Below are 17,749 nucleotides of genomic sequence, written 5' to 3' on the forward strand. Positions count from 1 at the left end.
AATTACATTTCCCATTTCTCAAAGTTTTAGTAATATTCATACACCACAAGAACTTAGAGAAATGCAGATTATAGCTTTGTTCAACTTTTCTTAAGCTTAAAGAGTACCAGAGAAGAGATTCTCTGTAGGCAGTCAGCTGCAGTCCCTAAAAACTGTATTCGCGAAAGTCAGGAAATACTCAGCACGAGACAAACTGGGAGAGACCAGTAAAACATTAATTTTTAAAACCAAAGCTGGAAACTAGGCATGTCTCCATGTCCAGTGGGCAATGAAATCTGCTACCACAGCTCGTGATGAATCCACCACACCAACTTTTATCACCCTCCCTGCCCCCTACAGAACCTTCCCAGTGACTTTTTTTGGACTGCTGAACCAGAAATTGCAAGAATACCCTAGCTCAGCTCCACATGATGCTGAGCAGCCAAAAGACACAACAGCACTGCTTATCCTGACACTGAATGTCAGGAAAGCAGAAAAAATTTACATTTTCACTTTCATGCTGCATTTTCTAATGCACAGGGGAGACCCACAGACCAGAGCAGAAATCCACAGACAGTTCTGAAATCCCTGCATACACATTATTTAATATAAAACTTGATCCCTTGAAACAAACCTTTCTTCTTTGTTTTTGCAGATGCACTCCCCAATTATCTCCTTAATTTCAGGATCAGTAACTTTCTCAAAGCTTGCTGGCTTTATACCCTAAAAGCATAAAGAAAAACAATTTAATGTGAAGAAGAATTACATTATACCTCTTAATTAAGCATATTTTATCTGCATTTTAAAGGTAACTCAGCCCAGGAAGTTACTAATACTTTTAAGTTGTTAGTCTTAATGCAAAATTGAGTTGAGGATTTATGGGTACTAATCCTCATGGATCCTCATTTAGAATGGTATTTCTAAATACCATTGCACTTCAAAATTAATACACTAGTTTACACGAGCTCAGCCATACACAGGGAAAGTATGCCTTTTTCTTTACCAACCTTTGCAAATTTTACCTTTATATCTTCTGGACTCTGAAGTGAATATTCAAGAAACAGCTAACTTTAAATTTCAAAAATAACTATTTTCTGAAATTATTCCATTTATGCTTTTGCCTCAACTCCCAAAGCACTGAATGAATAAAGACAGATAATCATAGTTTTCTTCAGATAGCTAGTACTGAAAATGAGTAAAAAATACCTTGGAATCATCCATATGCCTGTTTCCCACAAACCTTTTGCTTTTCCATGACCCAAACACTCTCCAAGACATTCCCCTCTTCATAAAAAATTAAAGATCATCCCCAAAACCAAGCAGGGAAGCAGGAGGAATGCAACATCTCTGCATTGCTCCTGAATTTCCCAGGATATTATTAGAAACCCCTTGGGAATATGTGATAGAGCAGGTGCGACCTATAAATCTAGTTAAATCTCTGTCAAATGTTAGCATTTTTGCTGGGAACAGATTTGGAACAGCAACCTAGGAGCATGGCCTTTCAAGGAGAAAAACCAACTACCCACTGCAGAATAAAACCCTGGGAAGCAGAATCAGTGTCCCCACATCCATGCATACAGGTGAAAAGTGGCAGCGCAAGAAGTTCTTCTGTTTATTTTTGATGTCCAGCATAAATCACAGAATTAATTGGTTCCCTTTTAAAAACACATTATTACCTCTACCTACTAAACCAAGATGTATATGGATGAAAATATGACAAAATCTGTTTGAGAAGAGATTATGCAGTTGGACCCTATCACTTAAGGACCCAAGCACTTCCAATGAAGTCAATGAGCAGAACAAAAAGGAAACACAATTTCCTTTATCTAAAAAAACAGAATGTGGTTAAGCACATAACTGAATGGGAATTGGACATTTAGCTCCATACAAATCCTTTTAAAGTTTCACTCTGAAATAACAGTAAATAATGGCTCATGCAGTCACAGATAAGGAGCTCTACAGAGTGGACTTTTGGCTCACCCAATGGATTAAAAGAAGAAAACAAGTATTTTCAAAGAGGGTCTGCAAGTAATACACTGAATTAAGTATTGAATAAATTTTATGGATGAATTTCAATGAGGGCTGGAGCCTCTCTCAGAATTTCCGAATATTTCAGCATCAGATTGTACTTTTATCCTTTTATGAACATTCTGTTGCTATTCCAGCCTCAGATTCTACTTCAAACTTTATTAATTAATTTTAGCTCAACAACCCCCTATTTGTCTTGAAATTCTAGCGTGAAATATGTAAATTGTAGATTTTGAAAAGAAAGTAATAAATATACAGAACAGTCACTCAAAGACTCATCTCCTTGGTTTTGCTTCAGCAGAAAGCTGCGGAGATCCAAAGAAACCCATTTTTGTGAGAACAAGAATGATTTGCTTAAGCAAACCTAAATCTTACTGATGAGACAAGGGTTCAAATTTTGTATATTAGAAAAACGTGTCAAAAGGTACTGGAGTGCCCAGGGTGCAAAGCCCAGCCTGGCTCCACTGTGCCAAGGTGAGCTCTTAGGAGAGCTCTGATACCTGAATTAGAAATGAAAGAAAACAAAGCACCAACAAAATGTATTTTCAGCAGGACTCCTCTGTACCATAATTCACCTTTAAGCTACAGGAGTCTAGTGTGCTCTCCATCAGGAAGAAGGATAAATCTATACATTTCAATTCACTGTTGTTTGCTATGAGAAAACTGATTTCCATATTAGAGTGACACTCTCCAGGAAGAAAGCGTAATAAGATCTAATAAAGGCTTTAACCTGAAGAGAGGCAGGTTTAGATTAGACATAAGAAAGAAATTCCTCCCTGTGATGGTGGGGAGAGCCTGGCACAGTGAGCCCAGAGCATCAGATCCTCGACGACTGGTTCCCAATATTGCCCTTACAAATTGCTTCCACAAATTAAAACAGTGACTCTTCCACCAACACTTTATTTTCCCCATCTTTGAATGGAACACTGACTCCTCTCCAAATATCCATTGCGTTAATCTGCTGAACAGCTAAGCTATGATTAGATGACTAAAACAAATGAGGACAAAACATGCGGGGTGAAGTACTGAACAGAGCTGCTTTTGCAAAGTAGTTTTCTCAGTGTCCCTGTGCTATAGGATGCTTTTCTTCCTTACTCTTCATTAAACTCTCCAAGGCCAGCTCATTGGCCTCCCTTGCAGCACAGTGCCCCTGACAATGAAGGGGGACTCTATTTGCCATCAAAGGACTCATCTAATTCACATAAACAAAAGCCATCGGTCTTCCCTGAGCATTCCCAAGGAAACACGGCACCAAAATTCAAAGTGTATTAGCTAAGAGATTATTCCATGACCGTTTGAAAACTGTACAACCTCTTATAAATTAAAATAAATTCAATGCCACCACATGTGAAAGGCAGGGCTCATTGGGTGGCATAAGGGGCATATTGAAAATACAGACTCCTTAAATGTTAAAATAGATATACAAATATATAAACCAGCAGCAAAACAAGAGATCAAATTGAGAGCTTCTCTGTCTCAAACAGGATGATTTATTCTGACTCCCTCACCACCACTTATTCCCATTCCCTTCTTTCTGAAGCACTTAGATTTGTGATCCATTGCCCTCCAGTACAAGGCAGCTGAGTCTACAGCCAGAAACATACAGAAAAAGTTGCATCCTTCATGCTGAGGGAAAAAACGTGCTGCTTATTCTGCAGGGTCTAAAAACAGCCGCTTGCCATTTTCCATCAGAGAGCACACTTTGGAAGAGCAGCACGTTGACGCTCTGAAGGGACACAGCGAATGCCACACAAGTCACTGGCACGTCTGACCCACATCAGTCAGTTTTCTAGAGGCTTTCCTGGCCCCTAGAAGTGCCCTTCCACCCCAGAGACAGCCTGCTCTGGGCTACCACTCCACCTTCCACCTGAAGGTAACTCTAGGCTCATGTCATTCCTAAAAAAGGAAAAAACCCTCTAGCAAAAGGTGAAGCCATGTTTCCAACTGAAACTGCACCCTGGCACACACTCTCTGAAGTCACTGAAATGAAGGTAAAGCTCTAAATTCTACCAGGATTTTGTTCCATGACATCACTGTGTACAGTTATAAACTCATCTCTGTTTCCCTCCAGAATGATGCTCCATCTTAATGCGAAGCTAAGAGGGTTACCTGCAGATCTAAGAAGATCTCAGAAAGCCACAAGAAGTCCATGCAATGACACTGACAGCATTATTTGCCTGCTGTCATTGTGCCACAGCCACAGCATTAATTCTGTCTGTGTGCACTATGGCATGCAGCCTGTGAATGCTGAGAAAACCTTCAGTAGTTGATGAGAACAAACAATAGGAAAGCTTTACATGCAAACCAGAACACTGTCATAGGGTGGGTTGTTCTGAAGCACAGGTTTGTACCACGAAACCCAAGGAGATGGCCAGGAACTCGCTGGAGATGCAGCTGCTCTGCTGTGCATTCTGCAGCGCATGCCTAAGAAAACACTAGGCTGGAGCAGCCTGGGAAGGTCACAGATTCCAACTTTTCATCACTATTGTCTACATCAAAATCACTTGGCAGAATGATTAAACACAAAAAAAATCTGAGTAAGAAAAACCATCAAGTTATGCATGAAAAATGAGATTATGGCATCAGAACGAAGGGCACTGCAAATATGCTGACCAGGAAATCACTTCAAAGTGAGCTGTGGTAAACATGGCTTGGCTCCATTGCATGGGAAAGATGTGTTTTCTATTTATGATACATATCCATTTTTGAAATGTTTACACTCCATCATTCAGGCTGAAAGGGCAGAGAGAGGTGACAAGTTGGAACAAGCATGTCTCATCTGGCAGAGAAATGAGCCCCTCTGCACATTCCCAAACATGATCACCTCCTTATCCCAGACAACTGCAAACGTACAGGCACACACAGAAAAACAGGAATGCAAAACTTAAAGCATCAATTTAGCCATAAGAATAGTCAGGCAGAATAAAAGGTCACTGAAATAAATTAAGTATAATAATCTTACACTAAAGACATGCAGAATGTTACATATGCTGAAATAATGTCTCAGAGAGGTAATGTTTACATTTTCTACACCATTAACAATGACCAACGTGTGGTACTTGGACAGCCGGGACTTGGGGTGTATCTCATGTCTCAGTAGCAGGCAAGGGCGTGGTAGAGTGTTAGGACACAGAGTAGAAATGACTGAAAAAGATACTATAGTGGCAAAACCCAAATCACACCCTGCCTATGCTGGGCAGCAGAGGGAATATCAGTTCAGTGGGACCCAACAGAAGGTAGGCAGACTAAACATTTTGTTGGTTGTCACTCCTTGATGCAAACTCTAGCCAGCAATTCCAATCCCTAAGGATGCTATAAACACCTCTGGTGGTTGCCACTGCAATGCTGAGCCCAGTGCAGGAAAAGAAAGTTATTTTATTTTATACTTTTTAAATAAAGGCATCAGACAGCTAGACCCAGCAAACACATTTCACAATGCACTGACTCTCAATTTTAAACACTAGAAATATATTTATATTTCTGGTGCAAAAAAGTCCCAGCTTCATAAAGAAGCAAATGTCCCACTGAGAAGCTGCAGCATTCAGAGACTCTGCATCCTCTCCATCCAAGAAGGTCAGAGCCACCTTCTGCTCTAGTGAGAGCCCCAAAACTAATCTAATACTGGAAGAAAACAGTCTAAATCAGCCTCTTGTGTTCAAGCCTACACTCCATTTTGGACTGTATTTCAGTCTAATAAGCCCCAAGGCTCACACAAGGCTGCTGCATCGCCAAACCTAACTCTTCATCCAAGTGATCTTAGAGTCACTTTGTCTTTTTGTAGTCACTGCCCCAGCTTAGGGCAGACCCCACTGCATGGTGCTGGCTCAGGACCCCACACCCCAAAGTCCTCCACCTCCTCCTCAGAGCCCACAGGCCACTCACGCTGCTTGGAGCAGGGTCCCTTCTGTCGGCAGCTCCCCTTCAGACGTAGCTCTGCTAGAGAAGCTGTTGAGCCCACCAGAAGGTTCCTCCTGGGACAGAGGATCTCCCCCAGGATGAGGCTCCTCCTGCACCCTCACCCCAGAGGTCCACCCCCTGCTCCTCCTACCTGCCTGACAGTGGTGTAGCTCATGGCTTTTGACAGGGCTTTCCTCACTCCACAGGGAGCTGGTTAACCCTTTCCTTGGAAAAACAGTAATGCCAATTTTGCCATCTAAGGAATCTTGGTGCCTTTGCTCCCACTGCTACTACCCTGAATTCAGATGAAAACTGCACACCCTCCATGCTGGTACCTGATGCTTTTGTCTTCAGCTTTCCCTGCCAGACAGTTCTGCTTCAAAAATACCCCCCTACAAGGACCTTTCAACAGCTTCTCCGCCATTACTTTTTCTATGTGATAAACATCATCTCCCACCTCTCTGAAGCCACCACTATAAAGCCAGTTTTACAAAACTATAGTAATTTACCATCTAATCCTTCCCAGTAACACCAGCTCCCACAGTGATACTGAGTACCTGACAGGTCTCACATGCAGGACACATGAGGCTATAGAGCCCGAAATTAGTAGAGCCTCTTGCAGCCATTCTGTAAATAGAGTCCAAGGAGGTGTCCCCCAAGCTGCCCACACTGGTAGCATTTAGGCCACATCTGAAGTACCATATCAAGACAGAGCCAACATCCCTTGTGCCAAAGCTAATAAACACTGTGATAAAGAACCATGGAATAACAACATGGAGTAACCATATGGCTCTAGTATCACAGAATCACAGAATGGTTTGGGTTGGAAGGCACCTTAAAAACCATCTCATTCCAACCTCCCTTTAATGGGCAGGGACACCTTCCCTAGTAGGAAAACTAGGTCATGTAGCTCCAAACACTGCCCAACCTAGCCTTGAATAACAGAGATAAAGGCAAGGAACTCCCCTGAGCCATCAAACCCATTCCATGTCTCTGAGAAGCTGCAGCATGGTTTGCAGCCAGTGCATGGTGCAGAGCATGGTCAGCAGCTAGCAGATCCATGGCTGCACACATTCACCTCCCTGCAACGCCATGGGAGCCACTGCATCCACAGGATGAAGATAACTGCACTGCCGAGCAGTTTCTGAGGCCTTTTGTGGACTTTAAAATTATTTCTAAGTGGCTCTGGATTGAAAGCAAAACTCTAAGAAGAATTAAACTACCAAGCACCAGCCCATTGGGCTATATTTGTGGCCGATGGAGATAAAATCAGTGACAAAGATAACTGAAAATATTTGATGTAGCTGTATCAAAACACACTCCAAGTGTAGAATTGTAAACTTACACATGAGACTGAAACAGGTTTGTACAACCCAGAGCTCAGATACCTCAACTTCTAGAACGCAGTATACACTCAGCAGTACTGACACCTCATCAAAATATGCTTTTGAACCTTCCAGTGACAAGATCCAATACCAATTAAGGATGCGTACTCACACAGGTTACTTTTCGGTAGATTTGAGCAGCATTCTGGCATTCTGAGTAAGGGTATTCTGAGGTAGCCATTTCCAGCATGCACATTCCAAACGCGTAGACATCCACAGATTCATCATAGTGTTCCTCATACATTTCCGGGGCCATGAATTCTGGAGTTCCTACACAGACACACAAAGATAATGTTGATTTTTTACAGGAGTCAAATGGCTTTAACCACAAGCTTTTTCACCTGTGAGAAGTGTGCCCAGTACAACTGTGTATAGGTGCATGCAAGATAATTTCAAAAGAGCTCAAGCATCCTCCAGGGAGGAAATCCAAGGTCAATGTATGTACTTCCATGCCCATGGCTTGCTGACAATAATCCAAAGCAGGGAAGCAGGGCAGAGGGAAAAACAGGACAGAAGGGAGGGGGAAGGAAAAGAAAGAAAAATTTCAAAAATGAACATGAAAATGAGCTATGGTTCATTTCCTGCCCATACTGAAGTGACAGAATGGTTTATGACTCGCTGAAGAGAAGGATTTGTACAGAGCCGGGAAGGTGAAAAGGGAAGAAGAAACGAGAACCTTCACTCTTGTTTTTATCAGTGCGAATTTGCTTTTTTTTTTTTTGTTTCCTCCAGAGATACAGAGTAACCACCAGTAGGCAGACAGCACTTTGGAAGCCACTAGTATCATAAATCACCTACAGAGTCATGCACAAAACATCAAACCTAATTCTGTCACTGGTTTAGTGGGACAAATCAACGAGGCTACTCACAGAACAAGGTCCTATTCAATAGGAATTAGGGTGTCAGGAATCTGATGCAACGCAGTAAATATGAAGTGAGGCACTGGGAGCTGCAGCTTGGGGACAAGCAGCAACTTCCAACACCTGCAACATTTGCTCAGCAAACTACTCTGAAAAGAGGGGGGTTTACAAAGCAAAACAGAAAACTATTAACACTTGGGTAATTAATTCCAAGAACTGTATCTCATATTGTAATTAATTTATTTCCTTTCTACATAGAAAAGATGAAAGAAGAGAGATCAATGCAATGGTGTGTCAAGGGACAGTAGCAGCAAGCTGTTGGGATGCCAAAAAGAGAGTGGCAGGTCTTGGACCATGAGAAAGACCCAGATAAACTCTGCTTGTCCAGCCTCAGCACCCAAACTGCCCCAGCCCTGGCAGATTGCATCAATGCTTTGTTATGTCATCACTAATCAGCAGCAAAAGCACAACTGTAATTAAAGTAACATATAATGAGAAAAAGTAGTTCTGGCATATCTCAGGATGGTTTGGATTGGAAGGTACCTTAAAAATCATCTGATCCACACCCTGAGAGGCAGGGACACCTCTCACTATCCCATGTGGCTCCAAGCCCTGTCCAACCTGGCCTTGAACACTTCCAGGGATCCAGGGGCAGCCACATCTGCTCGGGGCACCCTGTGCCAGGGCCTCAGCACCTTCACAGTAATATGTTTCTTCCCAATAGCCAATCTAAATCTCCCCTCCTCCAGTTACAAGCCATCAGCCAAGTCCCTAAAGAAATCAAGGAAATGTCTACCTGGAGGTGTCCCAGGCCAGGTTGGATGTAGCTTGGAGCAACCTGGGGTAGTGGAAGGTGTCCCAGCCATAGCAGACAAGATGATCTTTATGACCCCTTCCAATCCAAACCATTCTAGGATTTTCTGACTTGTCCTAAACTCTGTTTAAATGGTAACATAAAGGACAACCCTCAAAATTAGGGGCTGCTTTTGCACACATTTCTGAAGCAGACTCGACTTAACTCGCGAACAAGCATTTCTGTAAAATTAATTTCGCAAAATTCAAGATTGATCTCTTCCCTTGTTTATGTTCTTCCACCTTGTCCTTCCACCTCAAAGACACTCTTTCCTCCTCCTCCAGCCTTAGCAGATCAGCCAAACCCGCGTCATGGAGGCTCAGTCCCTCTCTCTGGATGTTTGTTACAGCTGTCACCAAGGCAGAGGCTGCTGCTCATAAAGGGTTAAGAGCTGCCACAGGAAATTATTTTGGAGCTGCTGCCTTGCTTTAGAAGGAACACGACTCAGCAGCAGGAGTGAATTTCATGAATTACAGAGCATTTAAAACAAATCTGAAAAAGTGATAGCGACAGTCTAAGAAGCAAATTGAATACTTGGCACCACTCCAAAACAGGACAAAAATTATATTTTCTCCCATTCCTTGAAGTGGAAAGGAATACCTACAAGCATCCTTCAACACAACAGCCCAGCTAAACGTGAAGCTGTTCAGCACCCACTCAGCTGCTCTTGGCAGGAGCAGGTTTGCCCTGGCTGGGCTCCTGCAGAGACACTGCAGTGTGCTGATTTCATCCCTTCCAGCCAACGTGAAATGCAGCTACTGATATGCCTTTAGAGCTACTCCCTCTGCAGAGGGGGCAGCATTACTCATCACCAGTGTTTCCAAGCCTCCTTAATTCTCACCTTGGAGCAGTACTACTCATGAAAATTATAAGCTCAGTTTTATTGCCAAAATGAACACAGACACTTTGCCAGCATCCTGCCCTTAAAGGTATCAAATTCCTTTAGACATGAGTGTATTTTGATGGTATTCTGTTCATAACTGATTTTACAAAAACCTGTATAAGTATTACTAATATTCTTACCAATATTGGTATTACTGATGCTACTCCTTGGATTGGTACTACTGATACTATTCCCAGTATTAGTACTTGTGGAATTATTCCCAATATTGGTATTACTTATATTATTCCCGCTATTGTTATTATTGATATTATTCCAATATGTCCCATGAACAACTGCTACCCTGCAAAAAATTTATTTTAAGAAATACTGACCCTCAAGAGAGAAAAACACCACCAGTTACTAGAAGTTAAAAATGAGAGACACTTAACAAATATAAACAAACACAAGTTCATTAAAATCAATTAAATTAAGCAGACCCACAGCAGTCAAGCACATATATGAAATTTCTATTGTTTTGACTTCACTGGTTCTGGGCTCCCTATGCATTAAGTATGATACAGGAGGAAGGAGAAGAGCAAGTTATGACACCATTACCTACTGATTCCTATTTTTATAGGGGTATAGAGGCAACAGTCCCAAACCCACTTTAACTTCCACTACCAATCTGCAACTTAAAAACCACTAATGCAAATTGGGAAAGAAAGACGTTAAATAGACAGCCACAATACTGACCGAGGGAAGCCAAGGAGAACAGGAGCATTACCTATGACACTTTTGGCAAATGAAGCTCTTTTGAGTGTTGCCAGACCCAAGTCTCCTATTTTCACAGATCCAGTTGGTCCAGTAATAAAAATATTATCACATTTCAAGTCTCTGTGAATTATTGGTGGAGTTCTTGTATGTAAGAAAAGAAGACCCTTCAGGATTTGCCGACACCAACTCCGCAGGACTTTAGGTTTCATCACTTTAAACCTCTTCAGGTACCTGGAGCACAACATACACACAAGCAGGTATAAAGGAAGTGAAAGCATTTTGTTAGAGATTTAAGGGGCTTTAACAGGATAGCTTAAGTTTTCTGAAACTCCACTGTGGATAAAAGCCCCTTATTAGATGCCACAAGAGCAACACAGAAATATCCCAAAATTGAATGAAATAGATCTTTTCAAAGGAGGAATTAGAGCATTCAGTTTTAGGGAGGATGATAAGCATTTTGGGTGCAAATACAACCAAATATTTTGAAGTCTTATAGTTCAGCGATTCATTTCATGCAGAGAAGAGCTTTAGAATATGCTCATATATTTCGAATCAGAAGAATACCGAAGTTTAATTTTAACCACAAGACTTAGACCTTTGTAGCACGCACCTGCATTTCTTTCTATTTACCTGAAGCGCTGGTTGCAAGGGGACATTTGGGGAAGACGTTGGATCTGCTAATGCACTGGCAGAGCAGCACACTGGTTGAGTACTGCTCCCATTGGGGCTGAAAATCTGTTCCAGAATTCATGCCAAATGCTTTACATCAGCCTTAACAAGACTGTCGGTACCAGAAGCTATTAATTAATATTGTTTAGGAGTTAACCTAGAGCACCTTCAGCTTCTGAGAGATTCTACCATTCAAATGCTATTCCATTTGAATTCCCTAACAAAACATGCAAATACAAGCCCAAAAGCAAGCACAAAACACACCCTGACAAATGCAAACGTCACAGGTGGAAGATGAAACACGCCAGAGAGCGGCTTCGAGTTGCATAACCAAAACAGGGAAGCAGGCAGAAAGAGATGAAGGCCAAATTCTGCCTGTCAAACCACTGCGGTTCAAATGCAGGGACAAATGACAGACACCAGAGAACAGCTCCATTTTTTGCTTTTATCTGAAGATGGCTTTTTTCAGCATACAGAAGTAGGATTTTGCTATAAATGTCTGCTGCTATTCTTAGCCCTTTGCCAGGAGCGCAGTACTTACGTCTTCAGCGTTCCAGAGGTCATCAGCTCGGTAACCAGCACAATGCATCTTTTGCCTTTTGCACAGGATTCCCAGAAGTCATAAAACCTCACGATGTTTGGGTGCTGTAGACCTTTCAACATTTCTGCTTCCTCTTTAAATCTCTGCCTCTCTACTTTTGTGAGTTTTCTGTCCTATAAGCCAAAATGAGACATTATTATTAGTGATGGACAAAAATAAAGGCTCTGCATTGCCAGGGTATTCAGAATTTTAAATTTGTTTTATGCTTGTGTCAAGAGCAATTATATGTAAGAGAGCAGCAGCATTATGAACTAGGGCACTTGGCCTAAATCCAGTATTAAGAAGACAAAGAGATGCCTGTGCTACACCATGCTCATGACAGCACTAATATTTCAGGCACCATGAACACACCCATGGCATGATGGATCAACCCTCAGCTATTTCTTCATGTTTGGGTGTTGTGAGGCTCCTCATCCAAGGGATTAATACCCACAGGATGCCATTTCCAGGTATTGATGTTCTCACAGCCAGGATGGCTCCCACTGCCTTCAGCTGCTCCTGGGATGCTCTGGTACAGAGCACCAGCTGAGGTCTGTGCTGCTCACCACACTGGGCTCTACAGCCCATCCTGTTCACCTCAGGCTAAATTAAAACCATGGTACCTTCCAAAAAAATCCAAATGCATCAATTTTTCTATGTGTTTGCTGTTCTGCTTCATTTTACAGACTTTTCCCTTTTTGTTGGTAAAGGAAGTGTTTGCAGCTGTCCTCCAGCTTCTTGCATAGGCTGCATGGAAATTCTTTAGATTAGAAATATGAAAATGTCATGTTCTACTACTCTGGTTTTCCTAGGGAATTTCAGGGCATTTCCCACAAGCTCCTGGCTGTGACATGAGCCTGTCCAGCCTGTCCATGCAGAGCCTCTCTGTCTCTCCCACAGGAGAAGCTCCGGGGCTGCCTGGACCTCCCCAGCACATGGAGACCTCAACAAGCAGCCTGGAGACTCACTCCAACATCTCAGGATGATGAAACAGAGCAGCAGGGGAGTTCCACTCCAGACCCCACCATCATGCCTGCCTGGTTTGCCCCACTTGGCCAAAGCACTGCCCACCCCTACCCTAGAAATGGAGCTTTTGGGATCTTTAGAAGGTGCTCTTACTCAGAAAGCCAGAGGCTCACCAATAACCAAGATTAATTAGTTAATATTTTAACCTCAGACTTCTTTCTTCTCTCAAGTCACTTAGGTGCATCTATACGAGCTGCACTCCTATGCACACAGAGTGAATTAAATGGGAACACAGCTGACTTGTAGCCAAGATGCAAAAGGATCAGCCACTGCCATTTCTACAGCCTGTCCTCACTCACAATCCCAGACAGTTCAAGATGGGAATGAGAACTCCCATGGCTACAAACGCTTCACACAGAGACTTCATCAGAGGAAACACAGGATTGGAACTGTGATTTGGCTCTTGGTGGATGACAAAACCCTGCCACAGCTCTGTGTGTGCATGGGGGGAACGTTCCCATTGGTACTGGGGCTGTTCAGTGTGCTCTCTGTTCCCTCTGAGATCCATGGAGCAGGATCCGTGGTGCTCTCTGTTCCCTCAGATCTGTGGAGCAAACCTTGCCCAAGCAGCAGCAGCAGCCCTGGGGCTGGGCAGTGCAGGGTGCCTGTGGTCACCTAGCCTGGGTCCCCAGGGCAGCCAGAGCCCCCCGTGCCCCACAGGGACAGCAGCACGCAGAACACCCACAGCCGAGCCAGGCAGCACCTCTGCTGCTCTGCACCAGCTGCCTTTCTTCTAAAGCAAAAAATAAAACCAAAAAAACCCAACCAAAAAACCAGGTTGTCTAACGAGACAGGCAAGAAGAGCCAGAGAACTGCTCTCAAATCCATCACTTCTTCCCTACTGCTGAGTTTCCGTCTAATTTAAAACCTGTAGAATAAATCAGAGACACTGCTGTTAGGAAGGAGAAGGAGCATGTCCCTGTTCAAGGCAGGAAGAGCAGAGTGGGAGCTGGCAGAGAAAAGGAAAAGTGGCCACATAGATCCAGCAGATTTGCAAATATTTTCCAATTAAAAAAAAAAAATACCATAGTCCTTGACTCTCATTTCCAGGTTTCTGAGCACTGTGAGAACTTTTTCACTGCTACTTTATTGGTAACTTTGAAAACTATCCTTCAGCACACAACCATATTCTGTATATTCTACATATTACGAGCAGGACCTTTTTGGCAACTGCAATAACGTGATTCTGGAAGGCAAATGTGTGTTTTATTTGTAATTACAGTAGAAAAAAATCTGGATTTTTTTTTTCATTAGATTGATGAAAAAGCATTGAGCATTGTTTTCCAGCTGGAGAGGCAAGGCAAGGGCCAGGGCAGAGTGGCCACTCCTGCGGCTGCAGCCTCCACCATGGGAGGGGTCTCGGTGCCATCAGGGCTCAAGCAGCCTCTCTAAATTCCTCCAGGCTGAACCTGACACATGAGTCACTGGCAAAAACATAAGCTGATTCTGAAAGGGCTTAAGGGTCAAAGTGTTTTCTACTCTGAAGCAGCAGAAACACCTGTTTAACTGCATGACTCACTCAGGGTTTAATCCAAACCCAAGAAACCTTCACTGGGGTCACAGACACTCATTCCCCGTCATATAACCTACATAAGGCAAAATGTCCTCATCCTGAAGCTAAGGGTGTAAGCCTGAAACCTCCATGCATTACATTTTAAGATAGGGAACAGGACTGTTTGGAAAGGTCATGACAAAGAAAGGTGGTCACAGACTCATGGAATAGTTTGGGTTGGAAGGGGCCTGAAAGATCATCTGGGTATGAGGAAGAAATTCTGCACTGCGAGGGTGGGGAGGCCCTGGCACAGGTTTCCCAGAGAAGCTGTGGCTGCCCCTGGATCCCTGGAAGGGTCCACGGCCAGGCTGGACAGGGCTTGGAGCAACCTGGGACAGTGGAAGGTGTCCCTGCTCATGCAGGGGGTGAACAAGATGGGATTTAAGGTCCCTTCCAACAAAAACCATTCTGTGATTCCACGAATTTCCAACTAGCACTTTAGAGCCTCAATTCTGGTAAATCCCACACTCATTTAAACTGGATTAACATGATGGTTACAGCAGGAAGATACAAAGAAGTGAATATCCTATCTATAATCAAATTTCTGCTAATCCAACACATGCATCTTCTCTGCTTCTCCCTGCTTATCACAGCTAGGGGGAAAAATGCTTCTCTCTGTTAATATAAAATTTATCCCTTCATTAAGTTCCTTATGGGGAACAACAGCAAAGACAGGAATTAGTAAGTAGATGTGTTAACAAAAGGAAAGGGAAAACTTACTAATTAAATTTCTGGAATGACACCCAAATTAACAGCAGGAACGTGTTCAGTTAGTCATCCCCAAGCATCATTTCCTCCAGGTTGTAACATATGGGCTCTGACTAAGGATCTGAAAATTATACAAGCAGGAGACTGGCTTTCACCTGAGCCTTCAGAAGATTTCCAAGATTAACAAATGAGGTCAAGTTTCTTGCCTAATTCCTTACAAGGAGCAAAGAGATTTGGGAAACAACTCCATCCCCCCACCATGAAGAAAAGGGGTTCTTGCAAAGAAGACTACATAAATTTTTCACATTCAATGTATAGAACTGTGTAGGAGTAGGGTCTGGAGGATGGCTGTTGCAAACTATAAAGTTGTGCTGCTTTGCAGTTTCACAGAATTTTTAAATTTTTCTCCTTTTAAAGTCTTGAATTTTCACAAATGTTAGAAAATTTTAAATTACTTTCAACACTTGGATATCTTACCTACTTCCTGGCCTAAGGACTTCTGTGTCCAGCTAGCCTATAAATACTGTTTTCTTGAGAATTTTGTGTTTTGTTTTTAAATTCTTAAAAGTGACATAGCTGCATTTACTGATGGTTATTTAATTTTCTCTCATTTTGAACAGATGAAGGCCTGACTGTAAGGCAAGTAGGAGCACTAGGTCAGAAATGAGGGCAGGGCCCACCTCCATCATGCAGAAGCCTGACCCATGCTGGTGACGAAGAAAGAAAAACCAGAGCCACTTCTGAGCCAGGGACAGAAATCAAATACCTACAGCAGAATGAACATCTGTCCAGATCATTCCATTTTCACATCTGCATTCCAAGTACATACTTTTGCTCATGTACCGCAACTACTCTTCTAATCAGAGATGGCCTCAAGTGTGAAATCAGCCACAGGATCCACTGCCAGCTATCTTCTGTGGAACTGTCTGTCGGTTTCCCGTGGATTTATGGACAGGAGCACAGTTCTGCGTTCATGTACCAGCCCTATATCTTTAGTATTATCCTGCCTATGCGATAACTGTTTAATAGCACCCAGGACCTTTCATTCCCACACCCCATATACTCAGTTATAAGCACTTATCACTTACAGCAATCCTAAAGGATAAAATCCCCTCTCTGTGAACAAACAGCAGATGCCATGAGACAACTTGCAAATGAAGAAAAAAGATTTTACAGCTTCATTCCCTATCAGAATCCAGCCAACATTCTTCTTCAGTCAGTAACCCTCAGCCAAATTACAGCCTGCTATTTGTCAGCGGCACTACTGAAGCGCAGGGAGGTTTTCCCAGGGGGAACTCATTTTCCAAAGGCATAAAAGCAGTCCTTGTCCCCATGGATACTCACAATTCAGTGAACTGGAGCTATGGAACAGGCTGAGGAAGATTTACTTATTTGCCTGAGTCATTGTTAGAAATCTATGGAAAATTAGGAATTGAATTCAGACCTTTATGGCTAAATTTGGCACAGTAGAAGAGGCTAAGTGTGCTTTATTGCTGGATGCAATCATAGCTTGCTGCTTTCTAAATTAAGGTACACCTCAAAGTTTTACAGCAGAGGAACAGTGGGATTCATATATTCTATTGAACCTCAGAACTTCAGCAGCTCGTCCTGCAAGGGCAGGAGGAAGGGGAATCAATACCCCAAATCTCCAATCCCAGAAGAGCCACAAAAACACCCAAGAAACACAACACTATGGACAGACCTCGCGTTTTAGAGGTGAAAACCTTCAAACATAACCCCACCATGACAACCAACAAACAAAAGAAGTTCTTGCCACAAGTAATTAAATTAACTTCAGGTAGCACCTCCTTAACTTCCTTAATTACCAGTGCTTCACAGGTTCCACATAAGCTTGTGATTGCAAATGACTAGCAAAACAGTTCTGACTTGCCTCACAAAACACCTTTTTCAAAGAAAACTCTGAAATCAATGTGTGAAAAAAGCTCCATGACACCAGATCCTCCCTGAAAGAAAAAGCCCTAACCACAAAAAAAAACAAAAAACACACTTCAGGCATGTCATGAGAACCTGGTGTTTCAGTATTTTCTGGAATCCCATCTGAGCCCAGCATTTACTGAAGTTTAAGCAACAGTTGGTTGTGTTTTTAAAAAGCGTTTTGCTTCACCTACTTCCTGTAACCCACAAACACAGTAACTGGGCAGGTAAATTACCTTCATTCCAGTGCTGGACTTGTCAGCACAGGAGGGATGCTCCAGCTATCCCTTGGAGGCTCAATCCTGGGTTGGCACACGGCAGGAGTGGAGAGAGACATTTCAGTGCTGCTGCCTAAAAAATCACCTTTAGAGAGGTGGAAATGGGGGAGAGGAGCCAGAGAGAATCCACTGCCCTTGAAGGGCTGTGCTTCCTGGTGTGCTGTGACCATTAAAACCCATCTCAGCACCAGCCCAGCAGCAGAGCGCTCATGTGCTGGGAAGAACTATCCCCTTTGTGCTTCTTCCATCTCACCTCCTTACTCTACAGCAGTTTGCAAATTAACTTATTGTATAGATATGAAATCCCCTTATATTTTCTGGTCTTCCAACCCCCATGGAACTCATGGGGCTTGGAAGATGATCTCTGAGGTCACTTCCAACTCAAACCATTCATGGATTCTA

At 42.9% G+C, this 17,749-nt stretch overlaps 1 protein-coding gene across 7 annotated transcripts in view; it reads right to left on the reverse strand.

The window, feature by feature from the left end:
- Window positions 1-17,749, reverse strand: part of WNK2 (WNK lysine deficient protein kinase 2) — a 93,959-nt gene that overhangs the window by 47,628 nt on the left and 28,582 nt on the right. For all 7 annotated transcript variants that reach the window (XM_053989212.1, XM_053989215.1, XM_053989210.1 and 4 more), the window contains exons 2-5: window positions 11,810-11,982; window positions 10,610-10,830; window positions 7,402-7,559; window positions 614-702 (exon numbers count right to left, since the gene is read on the reverse strand). In XM_053989212.1, coding sequence (XP_053845187.1) covers window positions 614-702; window positions 7,402-7,559; window positions 10,610-10,830; window positions 11,810-11,982 — 641 coding nt within the window. The remainder of the gene's footprint in view (window positions 1-613; window positions 703-7,401; window positions 7,560-10,609; window positions 10,831-11,809; window positions 11,983-17,749) is intronic.

Source organism: Vidua macroura, chromosome 13 (assembly GCF_024509145.1).
Source record: "Vidua macroura isolate BioBank_ID:100142 chromosome 13, ASM2450914v1, whole genome shotgun sequence".
In the NCBI taxonomy this organism is placed as follows: Eukaryota; Metazoa; Chordata; class Aves; order Passeriformes; family Viduidae; genus Vidua; species Vidua macroura.